At 50.0% G+C, this 22,915-nt stretch overlaps 1 protein-coding gene across 6 annotated transcripts in view; it reads right to left on the reverse strand.

The window, feature by feature from the left end:
- INPP5B (inositol polyphosphate-5-phosphatase B) overlaps positions 1 to 15,144 on the reverse strand; it is a 54,766-nt gene extending 39,622 nt beyond the window's left edge. Inside the window, exons 1-7 of one of the 6 annotated variants that reach the window (XM_086394248.1) lie at positions 15,093 to 15,144; positions 14,381 to 14,444; positions 13,865 to 13,965; positions 12,981 to 13,078; positions 12,817 to 12,846; positions 11,071 to 11,181; positions 5,323 to 5,463 (exon numbers count right to left, since the gene is read on the reverse strand). In XM_086394248.1, the coding sequence (XP_086250374.1) occupies positions 5,323 to 5,463; positions 11,071 to 11,181; positions 12,817 to 12,846; positions 12,981 to 13,078; positions 13,865 to 13,965; positions 14,381 to 14,431 (532 nt within the window). In that variant the 5' untranslated portion in view covers positions 14,432 to 14,444; positions 15,093 to 15,144. Of the gene's footprint in view, positions 1 to 3,214; positions 3,407 to 3,851; positions 4,113 to 5,063; positions 5,160 to 5,318; positions 5,464 to 11,070; positions 11,182 to 12,816; positions 12,847 to 12,980; positions 13,079 to 13,864; positions 14,080 to 14,380; positions 14,445 to 15,092 lie in introns of those variants that run through there. The other 5 variants (XM_086394242.1, XM_086394243.1, XM_086394244.1 and 2 more) reach the window with 5 other exon arrangements.
- Between the last annotated feature and the right edge of the window lie 7,771 nt (positions 15,145 to 22,915).

The following is a 22,915-nucleotide window of genomic DNA, read 5'->3' on the forward strand; positions in this document are numbered from 1 at the left end:
CTATGCCAAAGCCTTTGACTGTGTGGATCACAATAAACTGTGGAAAATTCTGAAAGAGATGGGAATACCAGACCACCTGACCTGCCTCTTAAGAAATTTGTATGCAGGTCAGGAAGCAACAGTTAGAACTGGACATGGAACAACAGACTGGTTCCAAATAGGAAAAGGAGTACGTCAAGGCTGTATACTGTCACCCTGCTTATTTAACTTCTATGTAGAGTACATCATGAGAAACACTGGGCTGGAAGAAGCGCAAGCTGGAATCAAGATTGCTGGGAGAAATATCAATAACCTCAGCTATGCAGATGACACCACCCTTATGGAAGAAAGTGAAGAGGAACTAAAAAACCTCTTGATGAAAGTGAAAGAGGAGAGTGAAAAAGTTGGCTTAAAGCTCAACATTCAGAAAAGGAAGATCACGGCATCTGGTCCCACCACTTCATGGGAAACAGATGGGGAAACAGTGTCAGACTTTATTTTTGGGGGCTCCAAAATCACTGCAGATGGTGACTGCAGCCATGAAATTAAAAGACGCTTACTCCTTGGAAGGAAAGTTATGACCAACCTAGATAGCATATTCAAAAGCAGAGACATTACTTTGCCAACAAAGGTCTGTCTAGTCAAGGCTATGGTTTTTCCAGAAGTCATGCATGGATGTGAGAGTTGGACTGTGAAGAAAGCTGAGTGCCGAAGAATTGATGCTTTTGAACTGTGGTGTTGGAGAAGACTCTTGAGAGTCCCTTGGACTGCAAGGAGATCCAACCAGTCCATTCTGAAGGAGATCAGCCCTGGGATTTCTTTGGAAGGAATGATGCTAAAGCTGAAACTCCAGTACTGTGGCCACCTCATGCGAAGAGTTGACTCATTGGAAAAGACTCTGATGCTGGGAGGGATTGGGGGCAGGAGGAGAAGGGGACGACAGAGGATGAGATGGCTGGATGGCATCACTGACTTGATGGACGTGAGTCTGAGTGAACTCCAGGAGTTGGTGATGGACGGGGAGGCCTGATGTGCTGTGATTCACGGGGTCACAAAGAGTCGGACATGACTGAGCGACTGAACTGAACTGAACTGAACTGAGGGCAAGCCCCAGGGGAGGAGGAGACCTAGGGGAAGACTTGTAGAGACAGCACTGCACTAGTTCAAGTGAGAGGATACCAACGTGAACTACAGGGACTTAATCTCTTTAATTTTCAAAAGATTTTTAAATTGCAGGGAAAAAATGGACCAAATGTGGTTATTAGACATGGGGAGGGAAGAGTCAAGGATGACTGAGGTTTTTAGTGATTGTATTGACAGAAAAGAAACTGGAGGAAGGAAAGGAGTAAAGAAGAGAATGAATATGGAACTTGGAACAAGCCAGCCTAGGAAAGGCCCTGAGGAGTGCAGCCAGTTTCTAAGCTCTTGGAGGTGGGCATCTGCAAATCCTAAACGGGTTTCCCAGAGGAAGCACCCCCCCGCCCCCCCGCCAAATTTGAATTTCTTCAGTCCTATGAGACCTTCTAGGAGGCAAACTTTCACTCCTATCTTACAGAGGGACGAGAGGAAAGTCAGAGGTATGTCCAATGTGATACTAACATGCAGTAGGAAAAATAAAAATTAAAGTAGGCCACATAGACATACACTTTGCTCAAATCCTCAGCCTTCATTTTGGAGCTTTAGTTCACATTTGCACCACTGGTAAAATCTACAAGTTTGTTACAGTAGATTTGAAGCAGCAAACAAAACAAGCAAGCTAGTGAGCGTCTATGTTTCCAGACTGTCTTTCCTCTAGTAAATATTGATGCCTCCCTCTTCCTGAACCTTCTGTCCCTGAGGACTTTCCTGTGCAAAGCACCCCTTCTAAGGGAATGTTTGTGGGTCATCTGCTTGCTCCATGCTCCCACTGTAAAATTCCACAACAACCTGTTTCCTGAAGGAGAGAAAAGTCTTCAGGGGGTTCTCCTGTTCAAGAAACAAACACAAGGAAATGGAGAAGGGAACAACACAAGAAGGAAGAAAAAGGAACACAGTTCTCTTTTGTTTAAAGAAACAAAGTGAGCCCAATTAATTTGCTTAGGAGCCAGCAGAGCTTCCCACAAAGGTGGAGATGATGGGCAAGAGTTCTACGTGTAAGATAAACATCTAGGAAAATTCATTTTCTGTGCTAAAAGGGTATGTCAGTCACACAGATTTTATTTATTAAGAGGAGGAGGAGCAGGGCGACTGACTGACCCCAGGGGCTGTTTTTCCAACATTCTCACTGGCTTCTACCCTAGTAATCTAGGTTACCCTTTATGCTACCCTGAGTTATAAATAGCATTCATTTCCTTTCTCAGGCCACACAGACTTCAATGCTTTATTTCCTGGGTCCAGGGGAAAAAATACCCATAGCATATCTCATTCTGAATTTGAGTTACTACAAAGCCATCTCGTTTTGAATCAACCATGGAATCAGAAAACCACTTCAGAACTCTGCAATGAGTCTGTTGTTACCATTTCATTAAATTAGCCCAGAACAACCCCAATGGGACTTCTGAGTGGCTGCTTCCTCTCAAGCCCATAGCTCAGAGTCCTCCAGAACACAGCTCCAGGTCTTTGAGTGTGTGTAGGATGAGGCAGGTGAATATTTTACACAATGACAGGGTGAGCACTGAGTCAGAGGCAGATTCCCCAAGGGGTTTTCTTGATAAAAGCATCTTCAGTTGGCTAAACAGAAACAGGAAGGTATTTCTCTTTATTTCTTTTTAAGAAAAAAAAAAAAAAAAAGCTACACCACAGAGCAGTTAACTAAGTGAAGAAGCAGAAAGATCCCCTACTTACAACAGCTACTTGTCTGGGACCCATGCAAGGTCTTGGCACCTGAAGAAGCCAAGAGAATCAGATGAACAGGCTGTCACTCAACAAGAAGGCTTATATCTCACTTCCACATCATAACTTAGCTCAAAGATCCTGGTTTGAACCTGAGAACACTGACCCCAAACGAAAACTAGCAGCATTTCACTTTTCTGCAACCTCTACCAAGTTTAGCCTGACACTCCTGAATGCAGGAAAGACAAATCCAAGGGGAAAAAAATGGACATTTTGGAGAGATGCAGCCAAGTGAGATGTTTCCTTTCTCTACCAAAACAAAGGCAGAGAGTGAAAATCAGATTCACTTTGCCCCCCAAATAGCCAGACCTTGACTAGCCCCACAAGGTCCCCCTCCTGCTGAACCGACCCCACACTCACTCACCTCTGTGAATCATCAGATCCCTCTGACACTGTCAGCTCCCTGGAGAAGCCCTGTTTCTCCTGATGCATATCACACACAGCATTTTAAAGCAATGCTCGGGTTGGTTCCCGAAGCCATCAGGAAGTGGGTATTTTGATTACACGCATATTGGAAGCACCAAATTCCCTATCTGTTTCCCGCTGAGTCTGGACTGTCTGGGACATTCAGAGGCGGCCCCAAGGGTTCCCCCTACTTGTTGTAGATGACAGGACTCTCCTCTGAGACCTCTGAGACCAAAGAACTCTGCAAACACGCTACCCAAACAGAACTAGAGGTCCGCGGCCATTTCTTACCAATTGTAACATGAGCAACTTACCATTTAATAGTGTAATCCCATTTATTGTAGGGATTATGACAGGGACAAATAATTTCAGATTAAAAATGAAACCAGCACCTTGACAGTAACTCTTCACCAGCATGCAGCTAGTTTGGGATTTTTGAAAGATCACAAAAGAGTCTGAGATCCGTTTGCATTCACGACCCCACAGCAGATAACTGCTTCAGAGCCATCCCGACTCCTCACAGAAGACCTCCCTCCATTCAAGAGATGAAGCGCTTCAACAGGATCCGGCGTGCTGGCCGAAAAGACAGAACCCACCTCTTTCTGCTGCCATCGGGCCTGTCTTCTGTCTGGATGCTGGCAGCCTCTTTCCAAGGGGCCAGGGAAGGATATGTTCTTAATCTTAAATTCTCACCTGTCCCAGTACCAGAGCCCAGAATGTCATGGAAACTGATGCAAAAGCTGTCTCAAGATCAGCACTTCATAACTGAGATAAGCCCATGAGACGCAAACTACCAGCACCATAGGGTGCTGTGACCGCGTCTTGCGGCGGCTGCAAAGAAGGTAAAGAACGAGCGCGGAGGAAGTCCTCTGCTCGCTTCGTTTCCTTTCATTTTACAAACTTGTGCAATGTGTTATTCCCCCCCGCCCCTCACAGTTTCCAAGCCTGGTGAGAGCAAGTGGAGTGCCGGCCCACGCTTACACAGGCACTTGACAGTTCTCTAGCAAGTGGCTGAGAAATGGGACACAAGTGGGTACTCACGGTCATGCCAAAGCTTGGACGTAACAGGAGCTGCACGGGCACACCCAGGAATAAAACATACCAGGGAGCCCCGGACAGAAAATCCAGGAGCTGAACAAAAAATACCTCCTCCCAAAGCACCAGACTGACCCAAATTTCAGCCGGGGGCCTCTCACTCTCCAAAAGACAATCTCCTGCTCAACAATCGGCCTTTTGTGCTGCACAGCCTTATCCAGCAAGGGCTGGGTGGGAAAAAAAAAAACTAGTCTCTTTTACCTGTAACCTCACCGTGGCCTCCAGGCCCAAGGTGGACAGGGCTCTCCTGGACTCCCGGTCTGCGCAGAGTCCAATCTCTCAGAGGGGCTGAGGACCGACAGGAGAGCCAGGCAGCCCCAGTACACACACCAGTCCTCACCCAAAGGAACGCTGTGTGATAGGGAGTGCATCCCCAACACAAGTCAGACTCGAACGTCAGGATGGAGAAACTGAAGCTCAGAGAGGGGCAGCCACCTGCCCCGGGTCACACAGCGAAGCAAGAACAGAGCTTTACTACAATCACAATCCCGACCTCGGGATTCCTGAATACCCCTACTGGCCCGCGCCTGCCCTCATCACGGAAGGCTGAGAACTAACATCCCCAGAGCCCTTCGGACCCAATGTCCCCGCCTCCGTGGGCCAGGACCTTGGTCTTCGCCCCAGGCGTTCGTCGGACAACCCCGCAGACCCCGCCCGCCCGAGGGCCAAGCCCGCCACCACCCCCGGCTCAAAGCCCCAGCCCAGCTTCTCACCTCCCGCCAGACCTGCAGAGTCGCGCTCCCGAGAGCCTGCGGCGGCGGACATTTCCCTGCCAGCTTCCTCAAGCTCTTCATCTCGCTGCCCGAGCCGCTCCGCCCCAGCTCCGCCCCCCCGAGGGTCCCGCCCCCGCGTGCCACCCTCGCCAATCGAAGGCCAGCCTGCTTAGTAGCCCCGCCCCAAAACAGAACGGGGCCCGTCCCTGAGGCGAGGTCTCCTCCAATCACTTTCTCGCCTTCCAAGACCGATACCTGCCTCCGCCAATTCTGGCACGCCCCGGCCAGGTGCCTGGGGCCGAATTCCAGCTTTGAGGCGTGGGCGGCTCGGGCTCTGGCTCAGGGCACCTGTATGGAGACAGCCACCGGAACTCAGGATCTGGGGTCGCTGGGTCGAAGCCTGTAGAAGGAAAAAGGAGGGACTACTGAGCCACGGGCTTGAAGAGCCGGTTCCCCTCGGCACGGTTGGCCGTCCGTGAGCAAATCGATCAGCCTCTCGGGGAGGCTCCAAGTCTGTTTCCCTCTCGCACAGGGTGCACCTGAAACTCAAATACAATAATAAATATGAAAACAAAATGCTGTACCAAGATAGACCAGCACCACCTCCTCCCACCTGGTGGTAATTATGTGCCTAGGTCTGTGCTTCACAAGTATATTACGTCCCTAATTCTCACAACTAATTTAAGGAGGAAGGAAACTGTTATTCCGTGGCAATGATTATCCCATGGCAACTCAGCTCAGGTGTAGTCTAAGGTGGAAGAGTGAGTGGCAGAGTGGGAATTCAAATAGATGTTAGTGCTAGAGAGCCGGTTGGAGGCTTTAACTACCCATGATCTCCATCAGCAATTCTCAGGCCTCTCCAAAAAACACACTCTGTAAGTAAAAGCAGTGTGCTTGCTATGAAATACACCTTCAAGAGAAGCTCCATGGTTCCCTCTTAACCAGATTGCCATTCCTCTCTCCCAGAAATTCTTGAGTCCTCTCTGCCTCTCTCACTCAAACCCAGGTATGCCTGACTCCCAAACACTTGCTGTTTCCTATGCTATCTTCCCTGTCCCCCTTGTAGAACTGCATGACCCTGACCAAACTGAATTGGATTTGTAAAAACATCATAAATGAAAAGACTTGGGTTGCAGGACTGATTATGGCACTGCCAGACATGGCTTTTAAATTATTTTCAGCATTTACATGTTATTAACCCATATTGCACCTCATCTTAGCAGCAGCAGCAGCAGCAGCACCTCATCTGATCCTCACAAAACCCTTGGAGTAGTAAGTAAGGCGAGTTCATATTTCCACTGTACAAATAATAAAGCCAAGGCTTGGGAATTCCCTGGTGGTCCAGTGTTCAGGACGCTGCCCTTTCACTGCATGGGTTCAATCCCCGGTAGGGGAACTAAGATTACACAAGCCACTCAGTGCAGCCAAAAACAAAACACACACACTCACACACAACAATAAAGCCAAGGCTCAAAGAGATTAAATATATTGTTCACAACTAGGAAGTGGCAGAGCTGGGATCTGAACAAAATCTCTGGACTCCATGGAATTTGCAGGTATAGCTTGGGTTTCCAAACCTGGTCGTATTACTTCAACTGATGAATGACTTCTGGTAAGGCACCGTGTGTCAGTGTACTCTATCATGGATAAAACAGATACTTATACTTAAGTATTGCTCACAAGACTCAACAGAAGAACATGGTGGTTGTATGTTGTCTGACTATTTAGAAAAATGTATGGCACACAGTAGGTACTCAGTTCATGTTGGCTAATTCTTTTCTCTAACTGCAATCTCCTGACCAAGGCACTTCCATTCCCTGACCTTCTGTGCTGCACATTATTCACCAAGGGCTGAGTGGGAAAAATCTAGTTACTTTCACCTATAACCTCTTCTTGGACTCTGGTCCCTTTATCTATAAAATGTAAGGGTTGGGCAGATGGATTCCCAAGAGCCTGTTGGCTCTGAGAGTCCCCTCTCACCCAATTCCTTTCTGAGGAAGTCCATCATGACAGCTACTCAGAGAACTTGAGTTAGTATAGTTTCCTTGCTGATTACCTCACATGTAGACCCCAGGAGTAGGGAAAAGGAGTAAGCCTAAGAGAGGAAAATCGACTCTTCTCTCTCTTTCATTCTCACAGATAGACATCAAGTTCTGTTCTTCCATTCAACAAATATTTATTGAGTGCCTACCAGGTGGTGCTAATGGTAAAGAGTCCGTCTGCCAGTGCAAGAGACAAAGAGACTCGGGTTCGATCCCTGAGTTAGGAAAATCCCCTGGAGTAGGAAATGGCAACCCTCTCTAGTATTCTTGCCTGGAAAATTTCATGGACAGAGGAGCCTGGCCGGCTACAATCATGGGGGCCACACAGAGTTGGACACAACAAAGCATAGGCACACAGCTAGGCACTGTTGTAACCACAGAGGGTTAAGTTGTGAACATAACCCAAACTCACTGTTCCCATGGCACCTTCATTCTCATCAGTTTGGTCTCTCCAGTCCATCCTCTCCTCCCCATCCCCATGATGGCCCCTGGTCCAAGTCTCATTTTTTATGCCTGAATCACTACAAATACATCCCCACTGATCTCCCTGTTTGATGTTCCCCCCTTCTGCACCAGTTGCCAGAGGAATTTTCCTAACATGTAAATCCTGCTTTGTCATTCCTCATTTTAAAACTCCATCAGCTGTCCACAGGCTATAGAAAAGTCCAAGATCTTTGTTGCTTATTTAAGGCCCTTCACGTACTATCTCTGTGGGCCTCTTCTGGCTCAGCTCACTCCACAGCTTCCTCCCACCGCAACTTCAGTCCCACCCAGTGACTTGCTCTTAACTCCAAATGTCTCTTTTCGTCCTTGTTGCCTGCTTGGTAAAAATCTCACTTGTTCTTCAAGTCTCCATTTAAACATCACCTCCTACATGAAATCTTCCCTGAGCAGTTTAGATGGGATGGGTTGGCATGAGTTTAGGATGCATTAGAGCAAAACTCAAGAGGTCAGGCTCTGGAGGAGACTCTCTAATCCAGTCTAATGCTGCCTCTATTGTTTATGCTGCTGCTAAGCTGCTGCTAAGTCGCTTCAGTCGTGTCCGACTCTGTGCGACCCCATAGACGGCCTCCTACCAGGCTCCTGTGTCCCTGGGATTCTCCAGGCAAGAACACTGGAGTGGGTTGCCATTTCCTTCTCCAATGCATGAAAGTGAAAAGTGAAAGTGAAGTCACTCAGTCGTGTCCGACTCTTAGCGACCTCATGGACTGCAGCCTACCAGGCTCCTCCGTCTACTGTTTATACCAGCTATGTATTCGGACAAGGCACTTACCCTCCCTGAACCTCAGTTTCCTCATCTGTAAGATGGAGATATAATACCTGCCTTGAAGGGCTGTGGTAAAGAAAATGAGATAATGTGCTGAAAGTTCTTCAAACAGTGTCTAATACACAATAAGTCCATGATCAGTGTTAGCTGAGGAAATAGTTTCTGAGTTCCTACTATGTGCTGGGCATTTTCATATGTATTATCTCATTTAATTCCCACAATTCCCTGAGGAACATATTCTCTTTCTTTTTTTTCCTCCAAAATATTTATTTAGTTTTGGCTGTGTTGAGTCTTTGTCCCTGCACTCAGGCCTGCTCTAGGTATGGAGACCAGGGACTGCTCTCTAGTTGCGGTGTGCAGGCTTCTCCTTGTGGTGGTTTCTCTTGTTGCAGAACACAGGCTTTAGGGCGCTCAGCCTTCAATAATTGAAGCAGGCAGGCTCAGTAGTGGTGGTGCCAGGCTTAGTTGCCCTAAGGCATGTGGGATTGAATCAGTGTCCCTTGCATTGCAAAGCCCCAGGATATTCCCTTTTTTTTTTTTTTTGCCTTGCTGTGCAGCCTGTGGGATCAAACCCAGGCCCTCTGCAGTGGACCTCAGAGTCTTAACTACTGAATCACCAGGGAATTCCCAGGAAGATATTCTTTACATATAGAAATCTACAATCAAGCAAACTCAAAATTAGGTCAGATTTGTGGTTACCAGAGGGAGGGGTAACATAGAGGGGAGGAGGGATTACATGAAGGTAGTCAAAAGGTCTAAAGCTCCAGTTATAGGACAATTAAGTACTCAGAATATGATGGGGCTTCCCTGGTGACTCAGCGGTAAAGAATCTACCTGCCAATGCAGGAGACATAGGTCCAAATCTGGGTCGGGAAGATCCCCTAGAAAAGAAAATGGCAACCTACTCAAGTATTCTTGCCTGGGAAATCCCATAGACAGGACTTTGGTAGGCTGCAGTCCATGGGGTTGCAAAGAGTTGGACATGACTTAGTGATTGAGCACACACAGAAATATGATGTGCAACACGATATATCTAACTAACACTGCTGTATGTTATATATGAAAGTTGTTAGGAGAGTAAATCATGAGTTCTCATCACCAGGAAAAAATATTTTTTTCTATGTCTTTAATTTTATATCTATATGAGATGATGGACGTTCACTAAACTTATTGTGGAAATCATTTCATGAGGTATGCAAGTCAAATCATTATGCTGTGCACCTTAAACTTACACAATGCTGTATGTTAACTAGAGTTCAATAAAACTGGAAGAAAGGGAGGGACCTCCCTGGCAGGCCAGTGGCTAGGACTCAATGCTCCCAATGCAGCGGGCCCAGGTTCGATCCCTGTTAAGGGAACTAGATCCCACATGCAGCAATGAAGATGATAGATCCAGGGTGCCACAACTAAGACCAGTGTGGCCAAATAAATATTTTTTCAAAAAACCGTAAGAAAAAAAAAATCTACAAAACCAAGGTTCAGAGAGGTGATGCCCAAAGTCACACGGTTAAGGAACAGCAAAGACAGGTTTCAAATGCAAGAGGTCATATAGCTTCAAAGTCTATACTCTTGGCTGTTATGACTATTATTACTTTTTAAAAAAAACCGTATCAAATACTTTTTCTTTTTCTTCAAGATATTGTTCATTTGTATTCTTTTGTGCACTATCCATCTCCTTTGCTCAGTTTCCTATCAAAGCATTTATCTTCTAAAGAATTCATTTTTGATGCAGATATACTGAAGACTTTTTGTGTTTATGTAGGCAAAAATATCAATCAAGGACTATAAACTATTATTGCTTCTCATATAACTACCAATGATCATCATAAAACAAGTTATCCTTATTAGTTGAAGGTTTGGAGATTAATTTCCCCCTGCTTAGAGAACCAATCCTTTAACTCAGCATTCAAGGCTCTATAATTTTGTTTCCTTTTTGCACACTCCCCTGTTCGCATCCAGTCAGTCCACTTCCTGCACACCATGCAAATGAAGCTGGAGTGGCCAGACATTCAGGCTCCATGATGAGAGCACAATAGAAAGGGAGCCCGCCCCCTCCCCCCGACCCCACCTCTGCCATTTCTGCAGAACAAAGATGCTGGCTAGGAAAGAAAGAAGTACCGGTGCTGGGTAAACAGCCAAGCTTCTGCACCTGGTGGCTCGAATTTGCATATTCTTTGACTGATCTTCTGATCTGAACAACTCTCCTTTACCTGCCTAGCTAATCTCCTAGTCTAAACAGATTCTGCCCTAGAGGCCACTAACCTCTCTCTGCTAGTACAAAGCTAGACCATTTTCTCAGTTGCAGTGGAGCACAGGGTTCAAGGGCAGACCTGCCTTGGTTCTAGTTGTCATTGGCAGAGAGAGGGAAGATGGGCCTCTAGAAGCTGCTGATCTTGCTAATTTACAGAAGACTCTGTATTAGAATCACACCTCACCCCGTTCAGCCCTGCTCAGAGCAAGGAGGGCAAAGGGGCCCTGCTGGAGTTAAAACTCTGATCCAGAAATGGGAAAACAGAAATGCAAACACCGTGGCCAGCTGGTGGCCTGGGGGCACTGTAACCTCATGCCAATAGCTTTAAGAGGGCACAGAAACTATGGAGTATGAGTTCAAAGTGTGCAAAGTCAACTGGTGGTGGGGAGGTCAATGCCCAGCCACCCCCTCCCCCCGCTGTCACAGGGAGCCTGGGGTCTCACCCACCTGGACAGGCCCTGGCGACTTCCTGGAGGAATGTTCTGGTGTGTGAACCAAAGGGGAGCTGGAATAGGAGGCTGAGCTCTGCTGTGTCCAGCTGGACGGTGACATCTGAACCTGTGCAGGGGAAGCAGGACATGAGCTCTTGGCTTCTGAGATGCTAAGGTGCATCTCTGGGCTGGAGCCCCCAGAATGGAGTATCAGCAGCCCAAGCTCCCAAAGCCCCTTTGACCCTTAAGCAATTGACTTATGGGTCAACTTAATGACTGTTGCTAGGACGATACGGAGCCCTTTGTACCCCCAGCTCCAAATTAACACCCTCAGTCTACAAGAGGGGGTGGACCTAGGCTCTGAAAAGCCAGTAAGCCTTGCCACAGACTTCTGGATGGAGACAGAAGAGACCAAGTTCTCAAACTATAGTCTACCCGCTCCCCCAGCCCACCACCACCACCACCCAAGTGGAATGAAAAGCACACAGAGGTGGACGGAGGGGCTTTCTGGCAGTCAGACATGCTAAGCACTGTGAATACCATGCTGAAGAGATCAGCCTGTGGATGGTGTCTGGCTTACAGCGTAACCTGATCGCCCAAAACACGTGCTGAGCTAGTGAATAAGTAGGAGCAGTCTAGCAGACTGATCAAGAGTGTGGGCTCCAGGGTCTGTAGTCCGAGTTTGAATCCCACCACTTACTGAATTACCTCATTTCTCTGGGTCTCCATTACCTCATCCATAAAACAGGAATGAAAGCAGTGATGACCTGATAGAATTGTGAGGAGAGCACCACCTGATCTGATGTGTGTAAAGCTCTTAGCATAGTACCTGGCCAAGATCATCTTTGACCAAGTATTCATTTCTATTATCAATACTTTTATAATGACTACTACTTCACTACTGTGACTATAATCTAGCCAAAAAAAAAAAAAAGTGAAGAGGAACTAAAGAGCCTCTTGATGAAAGTGAAAGAGGAGTGTGAAAAAGCTGGCTTAAAACTCAACATTCAAAATACTAAGATCATGGGATCCAGTCATCACTTCATGGCAAGTAGATGGGGAAACAATGGAAACAGTGAGAGACTTTATTTTCTTGGGCTCCAAAATCACTGCAGATGGTGACTATAGCCATGAAATTAAAAGATGCCTGCTCCTTGGGAGAAAAGCTATGACCAACCTAGGTAGCATATTAAAAAGCAGAGACACTACTTTGCCAACAAAGGTCCATCTAGTCAAAGCTGTGGTTTTTCCAGGAGTCATGTATGGATGTAAGAGTTGGACCATAAAGAAAGCTGAGTGCTGAAGAATTGATGCTTTTGAACTGTGGTGTTGGAGAAGACTCTTGAGAGTCCCTTCGACAGCAAGGAGATCAAATCAGTCAATCCTAAAGGAAATCAGTCCCAAATATTCATTGGAAGGACTGATGCTGAAGCTGAAGCTTCAATACATTGGCCACCTGATGCAAAGGACTAACTCATTGGAAAAGACCTTGAGCCTGGGAAAGATTGAAGGCAGGAGGAGAAGAGGACAACAGAGGATGAGATGGTTGGATGGCATCACCGACTTGACGGACGTGAGTTTGAGCAAGCTCCAGGAGTTGGTGATGGACAGGGAAGCCTGGAGTGTTGCAGTCCATGGGGTAGCAAAGAGTCAGACACGACTGAGCCACTGAACTGAACTAAACAGTCTAGCAAATAAGGTAGATATTAAACAGGTCACTATAGATAATTAGGACCCAACTCAGACTGAAAGGCCCACTCACCAAGAATGTAGAGCTCACCATCTGGGGACACTGCAGGGAGGGAAAGGAAAAGGCCCTTAGCCATTGAGCATCATCCTTGCTCCCACCACTCCACCCCCAACAAGGGCAGAAATGACCTGGGGGCCCTGAGGAGAGGGATCATCCCATCCCGCCCACTGTGGCACCTTCTTCCAGTGTGAAATCCCGAGAGACTGGCACGATCTGGTCCAAGGAGACATCGTCCCCAGTGATGGCCATCCTCCGGTGTGTATACAGGAAGAGACTGAGGGCAGGAAGCATCGTAAGGACAGGGTGCACGGGGCCATTCCTCCGGTCCACCGTGGAAGCCTCAGCGTGCTCGGCTCGCATTCTCTCGTTGGTCCCTGGGGACTGTGCTCATGCTTCTCTGCACAATGGTGCCCATCAGAGACTGATGGGTTATCGAGGCTGGACTTGCCTCACTTTGGGAACCCCGCTTTGTTAGTAAAACCCATGTGTAATCCCCCCCTTGTGCATTCTAGGACTGTATGTGACAAGAACAGGGCAATCCTCACCTCCTCCTCTCCCTCCCTGAACCTCAGCTTTTCCATCTGTAAAGGAAGGGTGATGGGTTCAAAAATGTCTAAGGCTCCTCCTTCCCAGATCTGAGACCCTGAGGGTCACTTTTCAGCTGTGAGAACTTTGATCATTATTCTCGCTGTTTCTGGGTAATAGGTGGGTGTTACTAGCAACATTTATGGAGCCCTTTTTACGTACTTCACAGCATTTTAACTACTTTATATGCAGAAACTCATTTTAATCTTTAGTTTGGACGCATTGAGGTTTGCTCAAGATGTAACAAAGCCTAGGTTTGAATCCAAGACAGGCCATGGGGTTTCTCATCAGATTTTGAGGATTATATGAGCTAATAATACATAGGGCTGGGCATATAGTGTTCAGAAACTATTAACTATCATTATTATAATTATTCTAGAAGCCTCAGACTCTGTCCTAGAAGGTGTGAAATCCAGCTGGAGGGATGATGGAAAATAATAAACCCAAACAGGCAAGGCCCAACCCCATCACTTACGCGTGTTCCTGGCCACCACGCTCCGGACGGTAGCGCACGAGTCCCAGGAGGCGGCTCTGCCTGCTGTCGCCCTCGCACAGCACACCTTGCACCGCCTGCCGCTCAGGGTCAAGGCAAAGGGAAAGGAAGCCTACATCCAGGTCTTGCCCAACCCGGCCCGCCCCACCAGCCTTGCCCTGGCTTGCCCTGCCCTCACCCATGCAGTTTACTGTGTGACCCTGGGCAGGTCACTTCACCTCTCTAACCCTTCATCTGTGAAATAGGGATATCAACCCCCAACTTCACAGGGGGTGGGAGGATAACTGAGTATTTAAAGCATAAGGCAGAGAGTCCAAAACTGAGTACATAGTAAGTACTGGTTTCCTTCCCTCCACCCCCGCGCTCCCCCTCCTCCCATGGCACAGAGAGAGGGAGGCAACCAGAGAGACACGTAGACACCTGCCATTCCACTTCCCAAGCCCAGGCAGGGAGGCCCTGGGGCTGCGAGCTCCAGGCTGCAGGGAAGGATATGATTACGCAATACTCCCCATCAGCCAGGGTCTCCTGGATGGCCACAGATTGGTCCATGCTGGTGCACACCCTGGGGAAGGGCAGAAGGGAGGTTCTTTAGGTCAATACGTCAACGGGGATGTGATGGAGTTGCCTCTGAGGACCACTGGCAGGGATGGGGGGCTCTGCTGGGAGAAGGCGGAGGAGGCCCCATCCTCTCCCTCCCCCTCCCCCTTTGCCATCCTTTGCCTCTGATGCGAGGTACAACTTGCTATGCCGGCCTCTGTTCTGAAGGGCATCCAGTCGCTCCTTAGTGGGGTCCAGTCTACTTGCAGGACGTGTGGTGCCCTGTCCCATTACCGGAGAGGAGGCTATGGTCTTTACTGCTCCAGGACTGGGGCTCTGCCTCTCTTTTGGGGGAGCAGTGTGAGTTCTGCTAACAGCTGTCTGGGAAGTGTCAGGGGTGTATCTGCATGTATCTTGGGAAGGGAGTGTCTCATTCTGGACCAGGACTCCAGTCCTGTCCCTCTTGCCTTGGAGATGGGCAAGTGTCCCGTTACTCCTTGGCCCTCCCCCAGCCCAGCAGGCCACATTGCATCAGCCAAAGGCTGGGGGTGTCCGGTTCTGACAGCTTCAGGACAGGGCACCCAGCTCTCAGCTTGCCCAGTCCCTCCTGTCCAGCCCTGCCCTGGCTTCCCTGCCCCGCACTCACTCCTGGCCCCCTGCTATTGCCGCCTACCTCCTGAGCTGTCACCGCTGCTCGGTGTGCGGAACCTCGGCCGGGACCGGTCAAAGACTACATTTCCCAGCAGCCCCTACACCACACGATGGTCAGCCAGCCTGCAAGTCCCAGCATGCTGTGCCAATGTGGGGGTTGGGGGGCTCCTCCCTGCGCCCTCCGCCGCTCCGTTAACTCCTTAAGTCCTGTGGTACCCTCGGCTCCCTATTCTGGAAAGCTTTTCTTAAGGACTCCCCCCGACATGCTCAGCCCTCGAGCGGCCAGAGTTCCTTATCCAGGACCTGGAAGGAAGATGGTCACTTTAAGGGAAAACGTTTTCTCCGTTTCATCCTCAGCTCCTCGCACTCCAGGCAGGCCGACACTGGCCTCTGCTGGAACACTTCCTCCCCAGGTACCTATCCTGTCCTAGCTTCAGGAAGAACAATACTATGAAGAACCACATACCCCCATTTTCCAGGTGGAGAAACTGAGACTCAGAGAGGTTAAGCGTCCTGACCAAGGTCTTGACACTGAAACGTGAGACTCCAGCTTCCATGCCGCGGACACTGCCACCCACGGCCGCATTTCCTCCCTTAGCCTCAGCAGGGGTGTGTGACGGGACCAGCCCATCCTGCCTGCCTCATGGGGCTGTGTGGGGAAAAAGGAGGCCAACGCGCTTTGTCAAGGGTGTGACCGTGTTCATATGCAGCGCCTGTGCTGAGGCCCCATTCTCTCTCCTCCTGAGGAGGAGAGACATCGAGGGAGGGCCCCCCCCAGCTCAGCTCTCACAACAGCCTGAGCCTACACTTTGTTGTTTCCAGCCCTTTCCCCTGATTCACTGGCCACTGGGCAAGGCTTTCCTCCTTTGGGGCCTGCCCTTCTCCACCTAAGATAAGGAGGCTGCTCCAGATGGACGAAGGGTCAGCTCAGATTAGGGTATCCAGGACCAGTCTCTCCCAGTCTATTGGCCATTTCACTAAGCTGTAAGCTCCCTGAGAACAGGCTGTATCTTTTCCTTATCACTCCAGTGTTGTTTCTGGCACACAAATTCACCCTGAGAACATGTTTATTGAGTTAGTGAGTTATTTTAATGAGTACTTTTTCTCTTAAGCTCTGACCCAAACTGAAGGGTCAGTGCTGGGGAAGGAGTGACCATGTGACTTCTAGTCCATTCCCCGTCCTTTTCCCCTAAGCTCAGAGTTGCTGCCCTAGTGACCAATTTGAATAAGTAAATCTCTTCCAGAGAAAGTAACTTCTTCCCAATTTTCTTTTCCTGGAAATATCCACAGCACAAATGGAGCTCAAGTTTATTTGAATTTGGTTTCAAAGCTGAGTTGAGGACGAGGGGAAAGGGGATTGATTCAGATCCTTCGAGAAAGAGGGTTGAGGTCACTTCAGGAAATCAGGGGAACCCCAATTCCAGCCCCTCTCTTTGTGTCAAAGTCTGGGGAGGATCAGGGAAAAGTGGACAGGGACGAGCACTTTTTTTTTGGCTTCTGCTTTTTGTATTTTTGGCCACACAGAGGCATGAGGAATCTTAGTTCCCCAACCACGGATCACACTTGCACCCCTGCACTGGAAGGGCAGAGTCTTAACCACTGGACTATCAGTGAAGTCCCAGGACTGGGCACCTTTTACAGATAAAGAAACTGCTACTTCAGGACTTTGGGGTCCTCGAACTTGATGGGGATCAGATAGGAGATTGTTCTGTTTTATCAGACAAAACTCCAGCCTGCCCCCTTGGAGGGCATCATGTTCAGGCCTAGGCCCTGGGAACCTCTAGCACAGAGCTGCAGTCTTGATAAATCCCTTTCACTAAAGATACAGTCACAGGAATCAGAGCTGGCAGTGGGCCTGGCAACTTCCAGGGCCTAAAGGGTCTTCCTGCCTGGTTCTCCCTGACTCAGCCTGGCCTAGCTAGGGGAGCAGGACCAGGAGCAGGGCAGAGTGGAGGAGAAGCAGCCGCAGCCAGGGTCCCGTGCAGGGGGCTCCTGGTGGCCCCTGGTGCTGCCCTGTTGAAATGGAGGTTCCCATCCAGCTGGAGGCAGCTGTCAGGGCCCGAGGCTTGGCAGCGCTCTTGGTAGCAGGGCTGAGCCACAGCCCCGTGACACCTGGGGGTCCCTGCCGTGCAGGCCTGGCTGCACCCTGCAGTGCGGCCTGAGCTGGATTGTTTCAGCTACAAGAAGAGACGAGACTATTCATCCTCCCCTTGCCTTCGTCCCCCATTCATGGAGGCAAAAAATGTTAAGTGGGGGGACTTCCCTGGTTGTCCAATGGCTAAGACTCCATGCTCCCAATGCAGGGGGCCAGGATTCAATCCCTTGTCAGGGAACTGGATGCCACATGCCACAACTAAAGCCAGATGCAGCCATAAATAAATATTGGAAAAAAAAAAAGTGAAGTGGGGCTGTGGGCTGAGTTGAACTTCACTGGGCTGCTGGTTCCCAGCCAGCTAGTCCTCAGAGAACATCCAAGGTGATCAGAAACAAGGGCATGTCACGGGGACTTGGAGGATTCCAGCTGCTATCCTGGATTTCAGCATTATGTGGAGCTTAGAGGGGTCCAGCAGCCTGGGCCCCAGCAGGTCTAGCTCCAGCCAGATTCAGCTGCTGACCCCGCTCTGTCCAGGCAGGAGGAAGCCTGCAGTTCTAAGGGAGGGCAGCGCTCGACCTTGGAGCACTCCAGGGCTCACCTCACAGAAGTGCAGGCCCTCAGTCACTTTGAAGCAGTCACTGCCTTGGCAGGAGAAGGTGGGACAGGGTTTCCTCTGGAAGAGAAAGTGAAAGAAGAGTGAGGGATGGGGAGCTCTGTGAATTCTGGACTCAGGTGGGGGCTGGCTGCCTGTCTCACTGGCCTCAGCCACTATTGCCCATTCCTGCCTCCACTACCTGGAGCAGGCAGGTGTGGGTAGACACTCACGTTTTTTTTTTGGGGGGGTGGGAGCTGGAGGGGTGATGATCACCAGGAGTGGAGTGGGAAGCGGCTTGTCCTCTGGGATGGTCAGGTGGTCTAGGCCTGAGACAGAGCAGGGCTGCCCGGGGAAGTGCAGTGACACATGTGCTGGGGGACAGGTCCTCTGCGAAGTCCCCGCCCCTGCCCCAAGGGGAGAGCACCCTGTGTGTGGATGTCATGACCTGAAACTCCCCTATCTCTGCCACCTGGAGAGGCACAGGAACTGCTTTACAGTGGGGGTGGGGGTGGGGAGTTAGGGTTAGGGGAAATCCTGAAGGGGTGGGGCATGGGGAAGGAGGGTAGACCTCAAAGCTAAGGGTCAGCCTGACAAGGTTGAGAGGTTGCAGTTTTGATAGAGGTTGAGAAGGTTGGTAAAAACAGCTCAGCTCTGGAGGCCTGTCAAAGGGCGGGGCTCAGAGCTGGGCATTAGTGAGTGGGCAAGGGTCAGGGCTAGGGGACAGGTGGGGCGGGGCTCTGAACTTATGGGGCCAAAGGGAGGAAGGACTCGGAGTTGAAGGAGCACAGAGGAGGGATTCAGAGCTACAGGCTGGGGGGCGCTGTCTCACCTGAGACCGACTGGCTGAGTGCCAGGCAGAGAGGCCACCGCTGCAGCCTTGCAGAGAGCAGGGTCGGGGCTGGAGTTTGTTGGCCTGCAGGCAAGGGCTGGGACTGGTTTCATGTCTCCACATGCTCTACACAGGCTGCACTGAGCTGTGTGGTGCAAAGTGTTGAGTAGGACCAGTTGGGTGAAGAGAGAGCCTGCAAGTTCAGGAGCAGCCAGTTCAGGAGGGGCCAGCGGGTCCTGGACTGAAACTCAGCTTCTCAGGGCAATCCAACAGCGACTCCTCTCTCTCTGGCTTCGGTATCTCCCTCCCAGCACCTACTGGAGGTACCTGGATGTCAGCACCCCTCCAGCCCTGCAGCAGCTTCTCCTGGCAGCATCCTGCCCAGGGCCTATAACAGCCCCGCCCCACACCTTGCAGTAGTTCTCCCCTGGGCTGCACTCTTGCTGTTCCGTTGGAGAGCAATGCCTCCTGGTAGCCTGCCTCTTGGAAGCAGTGGAAGCTGTGGCATGTCTGCAGGAGGGTTTGAACGCTGTGGCCCTATTCCCACAGGAGAAGGCATCCAGGAGGCTCTGTCCTCCTTTGCCCGCTGCTTTGTTGCTTACTTGGACAGAAGGCAGCGGGATGCGGGGTGCGGGGAGCTAGCTTCTCACCAGGTGGTAGTTCTGGGCTACTAGTAAGACCTGCAGGAGGACTAGTAGGAAGAAAAGGAGAGAAGGCCACTGCAGGAAGTAACCAGCCCTAGAGTCAAGATTAAGGGAAGGTCACTCCATGGTTAAGTCAAAAAAGGTCATGACATAGGGGAAAAAAGAAGGGACAGTGTCAGGGCTCAGCAGTACTGACAGGTTAGGGTTGGTCACAGGGACCAGGAAAGGCTGGTGTCCCTGGGCTGTGGACAGTTACCTCTGAGCAAAGCAGCCTGATGGCTACTACTGGTCGCAGACATCTCTGATTATGTACTCCAGGAGCCCAAGAGAGTGAAGGACTGGTCCTGGGCGACCCAGGGGAGGGCTGCAAACAGAGGTTCCCATATTGGACCATGCAGATGCGTAAACTAAGGCTGGGAGCAGCGGGGAGAATCTTATATGGAATACAGTGTCCTGGGGGCTGGGCTTTCACTTTCCGCAAGTCATATTGTTGGTGATATTGAGGTTGGCACAAAGGGGCCTGCAGCCCGGTAACAGCCCCTCTGAGAGTAAATGTTGTTGTTGGCATGGCGACAGCAACATCCCCAGCCCGAGGGGACACAGAGCTGGCGCAGGTGCAGTGACAGGAAATAGACACGCAGTGCCTCTGATCTGGCCTCATTTGCCTCTGACATCAGAAGGTGCTAGGGTGGGGAGTAGAGGGTGATCGGCTTCCTCAGAACCCAGGGCAGGAAAATGCTGGGTCACAGAGTCGAAAGTCAGGGTTCCTTTGTCCAGATTCTTCAGGGTTCTAATCAGAGCTGAGCCAAGGACAGGAGGTAGCTTTCAGACCCTGGGTTGCTGGATCCCAGCTCTGCCTCTCCCAGTTTGAAGGGATCAGATCTGTAAGGGTCTGCTAAGCCCAGGTTCAAGTTTCTCCATGGGAGGCAGAAAACTTCTGGAGATGGGAGAGGGGGCCATTATTCCCATCTTCCTGCCCAACCCTGGGATGCTGAGTACTATCCAGCCCCCAAAGTTCCTGGAGTAGACAGGGCATATTTCCCTGTCCTCATGGGTTGGTCCTCCATCAGCACTTGGACCTCTTAGGTGATGGTTGCCATGGTGATGTGATATGGAAGGGAGACTGGATCCTGTCTGGGCTGGGTCTCTTTTGGCAGTGGCCTTCAATGCATGAGTGGGGAGGTACTCAGAATCCCAGATGCAGAGGTGAGGTAGGATAGGACCCTTTGGCAACAGGGGCCACTTCTTATCACCACCAGTCTCATCCTCTCTATGGCTCCCTCTCCTCCAAGGCTATACTCAAGAAGTGTTCTCATCCAGTCAACACCTCTCAAGGGGACTTCAGTCTCCAAAGGCAGATAGGTCAAGAGGGGAGCCCAAAGTTCTCCCCGGCCCCTGTGTCCTTGTGAAAGAAAGGGCCCAGGCCTCCCACACAGCCCCTTCCTTTCCCCCTCCTTGGTTGGAAACAGCTGAGGCCGGAGGGACAGCTCAGGAGTGTGAGGGAAGCAGATCCTCAACCAAGTTGGAAAGCTGGGCCAGGCCTAGATGGTTACAGCTAGTCTGTGTCAGTTCTGGCTCCTTGCCTGTCTGCTTTAGACTGTGCACTCCTCAACGACTAGAGTCCCAATGTTCCCTGAACCCCAGCTTATTCCAGCGGTAGATTAACACGCGTGCCTGACTGTGTGGAGGGCAACCAGCACGTGTCCCTGAGTCAGGAGGCTGCAAGTGCAGCCCTTGGAAGCTGGTGGCTGCCCTTCATCCCCTCCTGTCATCTGTCAGCTCTGGGAGTTTCCCGCTGACACTGCTGCCACCCCTGGGGACACAAGCAAAAGAAGGAAGCTTTTGTTCAGACTGGAAGCAGGAGAATATAAAGCCAATTGGCAGATAGAAGGGCCCCACTGGGACGTGTCTCTTTTGTGTAGATAAGAAAGCCTGCAGGTACCTTATTTGTGTAGATGAGAAAGCCAGCAGGTGGAGCAGGCTCTCAGAAGGGAGGGGAGGCCAGGGTCCATTTGCAATGAAAGTCTGTCTGGCTGATAGAGGGAAGGGGAGTGGGTGAGGAGAGGTCACAGGTCATTCCTACCAAAAGAATTTTGAGGTGAGGCTGCTGCCAGGCAAGACTGGAAGAATGAAGGGAAAGAGTTATCTCAAGGATAAAAAAAATGTAAACAAATGCAGAAGGAAGATGAAAACCTCACCTTTGTCTGCCCCTCACTTTCCAACACATGGGTTACCTTTAGGGTGCTCCCTTCATGGAGACTTCCAGCACAAGCTGACCCAGCGAGGGGACCAGAAGGGAAGTGGAGGAAATAGATGACAGGTGAGGCTGGACACAGACTTATTTATTGGCTTTCCTTTCAGAAGTAGGGACTTGCTTTCAGAAGTCCTCTTGCTTCTGGGAGGTTCATCCCCAAGTCAGCCTCAGGGGTCAGCAGTGCCAATCCAGAGGTCAATCCCAGATTCCTGCCCAGGGCTGGAAGGGGCAGGTAGAGACCTGCAGCCTCTCTGATGGAGGAGCTTTCCTCCTTGAAGAGTGAGCTGAGTCATCTGTTCCTGGCAGGCAGTGCCCTGGCAGAGGCTCAGACTCCAGGTTTAAGGGAGAGATTCTCAAAAGACTCAGGAACCAAGGATGCACTTCTGGGGATTAACTATACAGGATGTTTATGCAGAGACTTCCCTGGTGGTTCAGTGGTTAAGACTCTGAGCTTCCACTGCAGGGAGTGTGAGTTCAATCCTTGGTCAAGAAACTAAGATGCCACGTGACACACAGCATGGCAAAAAAAAAAAAAAGTACACGCATGCATATTTTTGTAATGTTGACTTAAAAAAAATGCACAATGTGTGAGTTGCAAGTTAAATTTTCTTTGGAGCAAAATGAGGGCTGTAGCCTGGGAGACAGTACCTCAGATAGCTCTGAGAAACTGCTCCCAAGAGTTTAGGGGTAAGGACAGCATGTATGTGATTTTGGTGAATACATGCAATCAAGCACATATTTTTTCAGGTTTCTGTTGGTCTCATGAGGCTTCTGCTAGTCATGAGAAACAATTGTCATCATGAAGGATTTTAGTGTTTTTCTACATATGGGGCGATTCAAGAATTGGGCTCATAAAATCAGCCCCTGAAAATATCTGACCTATCCTGCCAGTTTCCACCCCTCCTCTACCAAAGCACAAAGGGCCTCATTTCTGCAGGTGGTGGGGAAGGTCGGCAGCTACAGCAGCAGATGACTTAGCCGTTGGAGAGGTAGACAGGTAGATGACAAGGGCCCATGGCAAGAGCCAATTTGTAGTTGACACTAAGGAGAAAGCTTCCCTGGTGGCTCCGATGGTAAAGAATCTACCTGCAATGTGGGAGACCTGGGTTTGATCCCTGGGTTGGGAAGATCCCTGCAGGAGGGCATGGCAACCCACTCCAGTATTCTTGCCTGGAGAATCCCCATGGACAGAGGATCCTGGCGGACTACAGTCCTTGGGGTCGCAGAGTCGGACACGACTGAGCGATAAGCACAGCACAGCACTAAGGAGAAAGTCTACAGGTATCTTTATATTTCCGAAGAAACTATGATCCTAAAAAGATTAAGAACAACTGACCTAAACCCAGAAAGAGCTCCTCTCCATTCTCCCCTGCCTGGTCAGGGGGTTCAGCTGAAACCCTGTTCTTCCTATAGCAAACCCCCAAAGAG

This window comes from Bos grunniens, chromosome 3 (assembly GCF_055505025.1).
Source record: "Bos grunniens cultivar Pamir isolate PY7600 chromosome 3, Bosgru_T2T1.0, whole genome shotgun sequence".
Taxonomy (NCBI): domain Eukaryota; kingdom Metazoa; phylum Chordata; class Mammalia; order Artiodactyla; family Bovidae; genus Bos; species Bos grunniens.